We start from the raw sequence: 9,361 nt of genomic DNA, 5'->3' as shown, positions 1-9,361 counted from the left end.
AGCTGGAGTGTGTCAAGAGCAACACTGTCACGTCTCAAATCCTTAATCACGTAATTAAGCATAATTATGCTTTTTAAGCATTATATTTAAGTTTATGTAATTGTAATTGGGAATACTAATGCACTTCGTTAAAAATCAATTGGATGAGAGAAACTAATCTAAGAGAGAAAAGAATAGAAATCGTATTGGAAATACTTTATTTTCTCTAGCACATAGGCCCCACTGGAGTTGGCCAACCATCCCTCCCTCTCCCTCACGTGCAGCCACCTACTCCCACCCTCACTCCCGTGCTCAACCGGCCAAAGAAGCAAGGAGCAGCTCACTCTCACTCCCCTCTTAAGCTCTCTCTCCCTTTCTCTCAAAATCCGACCTCAAGAGAAAGATTTGAGGTATGCATATGGTACTCACGTGTTTCTTAGCTCATAAGCTTCCTATCCCTCCAATTTGTTTGCTCTTTCTCGAAAGATTTGAGCCGGATTTGATGTCTTTTGCTATTCTTGGTTGAAGCACAAGGAACACCGGAGTTCTTCGATTTCCCTCTGTTTTCTCCATTCCCCGGCGGTCACCCAACTCCACAAGCAACTTGGGTAAGTCCCTTAGGCTTTCCATGGCATGAATTCATGATTTGGGTGGTCGATTTTGAATTGGAGCAAAGTTCATGAGTTTTGAAGTTTTGGACCAAAATGAGGATTTAGATAAGATTTGAGTTGGGAATCAAGTTGCTAGGTTGATAAGTGAATTCTAGACTCCACAAACCATCTCAAACATGTTCCCTTTTGGATTGGAGAGGATTACAAATCGATTTGACAAAGTTTTCCTCCAAAATGGAGCTTTTCTGTAAAGTCCAGAAGTTTCGGACAATTTTTCGGATGTTCCGAGGTCCGGAACTTCCGCAGAAATTCGTGGATCTTCCGCAAAAGTCCGGAACTTCCGCAATTACTATTCATCATGCGGTCCAAAGTTGTAAAATTCATAATAAATTCTCCGTAGCTCCAAAAATTATGAAACCAATTTTGTTGGTTTCATAATAACCGAATCTACCTATTAAAAATATCCTCAGCCCTGAAAGAGTTAGTTAACTTTCTGAGATAAATTAATTAGGTTAAGGTTTCATTAATTTACCGTTGGTTCTTTGCGAGTCCAAAATTGATGAATCCAATTTTGCTAGTTTCCTTATGAATTGTTCTATCTAGGAAAAATATTTTCAGCTATTATATGCATATTGTGGCATATATTTGCACTTCATTCATACTCATGCCATTGCACGCGTTGATCCTTTTTAGAGAACGCTGATCCTGTCGATCCCGGAGGCCCAGGGCGATCCCGACACGCCCCACCTGTTTGAACCAGTGCATCAAGGTAAGCATCTATCATATTTCACCTATGTCGAATTGAATAAAATTTAAATATTGATAAACTATGCTTATGTATAGGTTTGCATGTATGGGGAGTCGATGTCAGGTTTTTACGGGTGGAACTTATGTTGATTGTATAATCCCTACCTTAAATTGTACATCTATATCCTTGTAGTCTTAGTAACGTGTTAAATATCTAAGAGTCAATCGAAATGCTTAGCAATGTATAGGTCCTCGGTAGAAGAAGAGTAATGGTTCGACCATTATTCGTGAGCTTAGGGCTTATTACTTGTTCATGTATATGGTTATGTGGATGTTAGTTGGATGAGTGGTGAGTATGAGACGAGATGTGGGTGGTGTTAGGGGTGACGTCTGCTTCGAAGGGAAGTCCTAGGGGTAGTTCGGGAGAGGAACCCAGGCACCGTAGACCGCTTGCATTGTTTAAAGCCGATCGTCGGGGTAGTTAGCTTTAGCACTTACCTTACTCACCACATGCCAATATAATGGTAAGGTGAGCCGAATACCTTCACAGCTGTGGCTTTGTGGGCCTGAATATCGATGGTGTGAGCGGGCGGGCTTGTAACTGGTACTAGTTTGCCCCGGGAGTAGTTTTAGTACTGTCACGTCGAGCGATGCACGATCCACACGGTTGGGGCTGGTTGGGAAAGATTGTCACGAGTACCCCATTGTGTGCACTTTAGCGGATGGCACAAGCCGTATGGTCCTCGTGTCGTGTGGATACAGGAGTATCCCCCTGCAGGGTGTATAAACAGTTCGAACTGCCACACTCTCGATCATGAGCATACTATTGTTTCATTTGCACCCGGTCGTAGGGTTCTCGTTTGTGGATGATGGTTTGGTTATTATGATGGTGGATGAGTTGGTTCAGTTTACTTATATGTTCAAGTACGTATGTTACATTTACGTTACAGTTTCATTCATATTTAGTTGGTTATTGCAGGGTAGAATGGCATGTTTGATTAAGTATAGGTGCTCACACATATATGTCTATGTTGTCCACCACGTATGTTTTACTTAACCTTATGACCTGTCCTTGCTAACAGCTCAATGCATAATCCTTGGAGTCAGAATATTATATACCCATATTGTGTAAGTCTTGTGAGTACATTCGTACTTAGGATGCTGCCCTTAAGTTAATGCAGGTATTGCTGCTGCCGAGGAAGAGGCTGTTTTTGTCTACTTCGTGCCTGCCGATCTTGGTGGCGGGCAAGAGTAGTGCATCCTACTCTGAAAGTGGTGTTTTTGAGACGGTGCCTAAGGGCATGCGATGCCGTTCTCTTTTGTTGTTTATAAGTTTAACTTTCTGCTGCGTAGTTCTTTTGTGGTTAGGAGTTGAGAGGTTTTGTCTCCTCTTAGCTCGCTTTTGTTGTAAATTGTTGAAATCAATTACATGCTTAATACTTATAATATAAATATTTATTATTCGCTCTTTATTAAGCTATGTTGTGATGTACATGTTGGAAGGCATGTGTTCTGATCTTTGGGCACAAAACACGTACTGGGACTACCGGAGCGGTATTCTGTTTAATCGCTGAAGTCATGATCGTGTCAGTGATCGACTTAGTGATTAATTAGAATACTGTTTGGACGGTTCCTCACAAAGATTCTAATATTTTAAGCCTGCATGCACATGTGCACACATTCATGTGTGTGCAAGGGTGGCAACGGGGCGAGTCAGGGTTGGGTGGAGCGAGAACGCATCCGACCCAAAACCCAAAAATACTAAACCCAACCTGGCCCTGATTTTGATATTGAGTGCAAAATCTCACCGGGCCTTAGCCCGGCGGGGGCCCAAGACTTGAATGGGTCCCCAAGACCCGATGGCATCGCACGCTTAGGTAGCTGGCCGGCGGCCTCTGTCAGCAAGCGAGCGCACAGCTTGCGTGGCGGGAGGTGGGAAGCAAAGAGAAAGCGTGGGATCAGGTACGCACCCCACGCCATCGCAGCAAATCCCGATTCCCGAGCCACATGTCACCACAGTAGGTAGTAGATCCACCACCTCCTGGTCAAGCCCCCACCCACGGGCCGCATCCGCTATTGCCCCGCCTGCCCGCCAGCCATTGGCTGCATCCACTGTCTCCCTCGCCTGCCCGCCCGCCAGCCACCGACCGCATCCGCTGTCGCCCTTGCCCGTCGGCTACATTTGCTGTTGCCCCCGCTCGCCAGTCGCATCTACTCATCGACCTCGCCGATCCTACCGTGCGCATCTACTTCTCCAGTGGATCGAGGCCATCAGAGGCTTGGGCTGTGCTGCAGACGAGCTCGTGCACGTTGGTGGAGGAAGGGAGGCGAGGGATGAGCTCAAGCACGTTGGTGGAGGGACGAGCTCACCCGCCGGACTGAGGTGAGGGAGAATAGTGGCAACAGCCAAATGGGAGGGGAGCTCTTCCCTTGGGCCTTGGTGAAGAGAGAGGAGGGCAACTGGGCATGAGGGAGGTGGGGAGCGGGTCGAGGGGTTTAGGTGGGCCGTTGGGATTTCAGGGCCCATGGAGCTCCTGTGGGTGCAAAGCTAGACCTGAACCTAGACCCGAGTCGGGTCAGGGGCCCAAACCGATAGCCCCGTGGAGCTGTTTTTCCACCCAAACCTAGCCCTGTTGGATCTAAAACTTGCGAGGACCAATTGCCATCTTTACGTGTGTGCTTACCTATTTGAACCGAATCCATAAAAAATGGAGGAGCCAATCAGTTCCATTTGATCTTGTAGTATTAATATGATTTTATATTGTAGCATTAATATGATCTTATGTTGTAGTCTTGGAGGTGTGTCTTTTGACAATAATCTAGAGTAATTAACACTTGTGCATTAGGCCTTCGTTCACTTACATTTCCTATTGAGAAAAAAGATTGTGAAGAAAGAAAAAACTTCTCGTAAACAATACAATCAACATTATTATTTGTGAAATTTTCAAGAGATGTCTAGCCATCTTGACATGAGATTAAATTGCTCGCTAATGAGCTTTTTGTGAAGTTGGGATTAAATAGCTCACTGATCGAGCATCCTTATGTTGAAGATGAATGGGGCTAAGCGATCTACCAAAGTTGTGGGATGTCAAAATGCATCGGTAGGGGAGCGTTCCACCTTAGAGGGAAGCAACTGCGAAAGCGGGGGTCGACGAAGCGGAAGTGAGAATGTCGGCTTGAGTAACAAAAATATTGGTGAGAATCCAATGCCCCCAAAACCCAAGGTTTCCTCCGTAAGGTTCGTTCACGGAGGGTGAGTCAGGGCCTAAGATTAGACCCCGAAAAGCATAGTCAATGGTCAACAAGTCAATATTCATGTACTACCTTTTGTTGGTACGGAGGGACGGAGGAGGCTAGGTTAGCCGAAAGATGGTTATAGGTTTAAAGACATAAGGTGATCCTACTTTTTCAGGGTAAGAAGGGGTAGAGAAAATGCCTCGAGCCTAGGTCCGGGTACCAAGCGCTATAGCACTAAAGTATGAGCCCCGTGGACTAGCCATTACTTCTCCACGAGGCTCATACTAGGCGCTACGGCGCTGAAGTATGTAACTCATGCCATACTCCTAGGAAAAGCTCCAGCGACCTGCAACAAAAAGGTACCTGTACCCAAAACAGGCACAGGTGGGTAGGTAGAGAATACCTAGGGACGCAAGACAACTCTCTCTATTCAATCTGATTTTCGACATAATCCTACCCTTTACTTTAGTGTATGTAGGTAGAATAAGATGTACAAAGTGTATGTAGTAAGATGTACGATAAATAAAATGTATGATAATTAGGAAGTCTTGATATTCCTTCGCGAAGTCCCTTCTTCAATCTTGGATTGAAAAAAGAATGCCCCTTAGGGACCTTTGGATACAAAGATTTTTGACATCTAAGCCTCATAGTTTTAAATTCCTGAATCGAATCAATTCAAATTAATAAAAGAATAAGGAAACGCTACCCCATACCTATTGGTAGCCGTTTGGGCCACTATCGCCAAAACAAACCCTAGTTTGAGGATAGAACTATATGTATGCATTCTCAAAATCCAGTATCGCCAGACCTAGTTACTCTCTTGCCCTAACTTATTGGGGTACGAATTTGTCGAGTTTGATCAATACTAGAATCCTAAGTATTTTATTGATTAGGTGGCACCCAGATTTGAACTGGGGATAAAGGATCTGTAGTTCCCTGCCTTACCACTTGGCCATACTGCCAAAAAGTATGATCTAAAATTGAGAAAAGAACAAGTATTCATCCACATTTTCTTACTAAAAGCCCCTTTCTTTTATCTTGAATTTAATTCCACTTACTTTTTTCTAATAATTTTCAAAGGAATTGATGGGGCCCGCACAAGCGATGGAGCATGTGGTTTAATTCGATGCAAAGCGAAGAACCTTACCAGGGCTTGACATGCCGCAAATCCTCTTAAAAGAGAGGGGTGCTCTCGGGAACGTGGACACAAGTGCTGTATGGTTGTCGTCGGCTCATGCCGTAAGGTATTGGGTTAAGTCTCGCAATGAGCGTAACCCTCATGTTTAGTTGCCACTATGAGTTTGGAACCCTGAACAGACTGCCCATGTTAAGCTGGAGGAAGGAGAGGATGAGGCCAAGTCATCATGCCCCTTATGCCCTGGGCGATACACATGCTACAATGGGCGGGACAAAAGGTCGCGATCTCGCGAGGGTGAGCTACCTCCAAACCCATCCTCAGTTCGGATTGCAAGCCACAACTCACCTACATGAAGCAAGAATAGCTAGTTATCGCCGATCAGCCATACGACGGTGAATCTGTTCCCGGGCCTTGTACACACCGCCCGTCACACTATAGGAACTGGCCAAGTATGAAGTCATTACCCTTAACCGTAAGGAGGGGATGCCTAAGGCTAGGCTTGCGACTGGAGTGAAGTCGTAACAAGGTAGTCGTACCAGAAGGTGCGGCTGGATCACCTCCTTTTCAGGGAGAGCTAATGCTTATGCTTATTGGGTATTTAGGTTTGACACTGCTTCACGCCCAAAAAGATGGTAGCTACGTCTGAGCTAAACTTGGATTAGGAAGTCTTCTTATGGTGAAGTACGACCAAGCTCATGAGCTTATTATCTTCAGCGCAAGGTGCACCCAAAAAGAAGGCAGCTACGTCTGAGCTAAACTTGGATATGGCACAACAGATTACAATTTGTTGTGTCACCGAAAAAGGGGGTTGGAAAGGAACTGAGAATTGTTGTATTTGTGGGAAGTTGGAAACTACTAATCATATTCTTTTTAATTGTTCCTTAGCTCATTTTGTTTGGTGTTATCTAATGGAGTGTTTTGATTGGAGGACTCAACCCAAATCTACGGAAGATTTTCTGTCCATTTGGCTTGGTTTGTTTTTTAAAGGCTAAAAAACTAGGTGTATTCCTTTTTACAAGTTTAGCTTGGGCGGTTTGGAGAGCTTGCAATAGGATGGCGATAGAAAAGAAATTTCCTGCTTTCTATTGATGTGATTTTTTCTAGGATCTTGTATTTGCATAAATAGAAGATTCTTCTCACTTTGGGTGATAGGAAGTCTTTGGAGTCAGTATTGTCCAAGGTCCTCTAGTTGATTTTGACGTCCAATATGAATCAGTCAATGGTTTCTGACGTGGTGGAACTTTAAGATCTAGCATTATTATCATCTTAGTTCGATGTTTGTTGTAGTATGTCTGTACCTTTGCTATGTCTAACTCATGAATGAGCTGTTTAGGCTGTTGGATTTCTGTTATGATGGTCTCCTGTTAGTTGGTCTCTCAGCTTTGTGATTTATTTTTTTCTCTTTTTGTTGTGAACTATATAGTTGCAAGACTTTATATTGGTTTTCAATAAAAACCAAGTAAATCTTAGTTCTTAAAAAAAGTAGATTCGTAAAGATCAAAATGTAATTGCTCATACACTAGCGCAATATAATGCGTGTGTTAAGAGATGCCGTCTGTTGACCTTCTGTAATCGCGCAACTTATTAGCAGTCGACATACCAGTTTGTGGCTAATCCCACCTCATATGAAAAAAAAAAGAACGGTGGGGGCTGACGTGGATCCGATGGATTCGGAGATTCCTTTCAGCGGCCCCGATTCTCACTTTGCCTTCTTTTTATCTCCCTCCGCTCCTCTCCCTTCCCACCACCAGCGCGCATCTCTTTTCCTCCCGCTTCACCCACCTCTCCCCCTCCACGGCCATGGCCATGGAGACCACCACCACCACCGCCTCATACACCATCTCCTCTAGCCCTCGCGCTAGCTAGCTTCTTCCCTAGCCCGACGCTGTAAGTAGTATAAACATAACCGTACGTTACGTGCATAGGTGCAGAGCAGAGAGAGGGTACTATATACATACAGGAAAGAGGAAGGTGAGGGAGATGATGCTGGGCAAGAGATCCGGGAGGAAGGCGCCCTCGCGGCGCCCGATGCAACGTACAACAAGCATGACGGAGTTCGCGCCGCCGGACGTGTTGGCGGACGTGGCCGAGGAGGAGGACGAGGAGCTGCAGCTGCCGGTGCACGCCGAGGAGCAGGCGGAGGACCCCTACGGTTGGGCCGTCGGAGGGACCGCTGCGGCCGGGAGGGCGGACTGGCTGGCGGCGTACCGAGCCCGCGCGGCGCCGGCGCTCCGGCGGAACTCGGCCGACTTCTCGGCCGCCGAGACCGCCGCGTTCCTCCGCGCCTGCGGGCTCTGCAATCGCCGCCTCGGCCCCGGACGCGACACCTTCATGTACAGGTACGCTAAGAAATCAACCCCCCATCAATTGGAGTCTTTCTTCGATTGGTTCTTCTTGCCTTCATTCGAAAGATCCATGCATGGCCTCCAACATGACGATCGAAAGCTTTCACTAATCTAATTGTTCTTGTACGCACGCGTGCAGGGGGGACACGGCGTTTTGCAGCCTGGAGTGCAGGCAGCAGCACATAACGATCGAGGAGTGGAAGGAGAAGTGCGCGCTCGCGCCGCCGCCGTCGGCACCGGCGTCCATGGCAGACCCGGTGGCGCCCGACAAGTCCAGCGCGGGCCCCGACAAGTCCGGCGCCGCCGCCGCCGCCGGAGCCTGACCGAGGCGATGAGCTAGCTGGACCGCCACGTACATACATACACATATCTATGTGTCAGCCTGGCCGCGCGCGGACCACCATGCGTGGAGCTATCAGCTATGTAATACTATTCATCTGCGCGCATGCCTGCTCTCCCCGCATGAATTTGCATTTTGATGATCAGTCCGGCGATCGGCCTTCGCCATGCATGATTTTGTCATGAATCGTACTACTAGTTACTATCAACTTTCGAAACACCTTCGCATATTGTCCATGGCGACAGTAGATCGACCGATCAGGCTTGATTCCTCTTGTCCTTGTCAAGATGCGAGCCACATGTTGTATGCTTCTGTTCATGGTGCGTGTATATATCCATGGTTGCTCGTGTAGTAGTAGAATAGATGGGAGAGATGAGCAATTTCATGAATTCAATCGGTTGGCCAATTGCAAAGGTCTTTACAAATGTTCTTTCCTGCCAGCTCCAGGAAGCTAGCTAGGCCTTCAATTCTCCAGGCCAAGAAATAAGATTCATTGATTAGATCCACCACTTTCAGATATTTCGATCCATTGATCATATTGCTGGTCACGAATGGATCCTCTTACGATTCTCGACCACTGCGGAGGACTCCCCCACATATTTTCGGCAACACAAAAATGTTCTTACGATTCTCTGGCATGTGCGTTCACGAATCTTCCACGATTCTGTCCATTGTGTCAGCACTCAACCACACTGATGGGGGGGGGAATCATTTTTCTTTGTGTGTGTGTGTGGGGGGGGGGGGGGGGGGGGTTATGCTTAATTATTTTGTGTACTGAATAATTGTGCTTTGTCTAATAATCATGGCAAAATTTGGAGCCAACTGGGGGTTTCTCACATGGGCACCGCTGTGGAGACAATTTGGCAGCACCAAACAGGCGCTATAGCTTATGTGATTATATTTGTCATCACTCAAATGTTTGTCAACTTTAATTGCCGTATTTTGGAGATCACTATAACAGGGT

General features: G+C 46.4%; 1 protein-coding gene and 1 long non-coding RNA gene across 2 annotated transcripts; both read left to right on the top strand.

Moving 5' to 3' along the window:
- Nucleotides 1–277: 277 nt before the first annotated feature.
- Nucleotides 278–2,770, top strand: LOC133896438 (uncharacterized). Its single transcript, XR_009905758.1, has 3 exons — nucleotides 278–389; nucleotides 508–587; nucleotides 1,284–2,770. It is a non-coding gene; the product is annotated as an uncharacterized LOC133896438 (long non-coding RNA).
- A 4,666-nt stretch (nucleotides 2,771–7,436) lies between these two features.
- LOC133896293 (FCS-Like Zinc finger 6-like) lies at nucleotides 7,437–8,715 on the top strand. The gene is made up of 2 exons (XM_062336868.1): nucleotides 7,437–8,051; nucleotides 8,197–8,715. Exons 1-2 carry the CDS (start codon nucleotides 7,693–7,695, stop codon nucleotides 8,378–8,380), a joined length of 543 nt encoding a protein of 180 aa, XP_062192852.1. The 5' UTR covers nucleotides 7,437–7,692; the 3' UTR covers nucleotides 8,381–8,715.
- The last annotated feature ends 646 nt before the right edge of the window (nucleotides 8,716–9,361 follow it).

The sequence above is a fragment of the Phragmites australis genome, chromosome 16, assembly GCF_958298935.1.
Source record: "Phragmites australis chromosome 16, lpPhrAust1.1, whole genome shotgun sequence".
Taxonomy (NCBI): domain Eukaryota; kingdom Viridiplantae; phylum Streptophyta; class Magnoliopsida; order Poales; family Poaceae; genus Phragmites; species Phragmites australis.
Note: the sequence above shows the minus strand (reverse complement) of the source record. Positions and strands in the feature narration are given on the sequence as shown.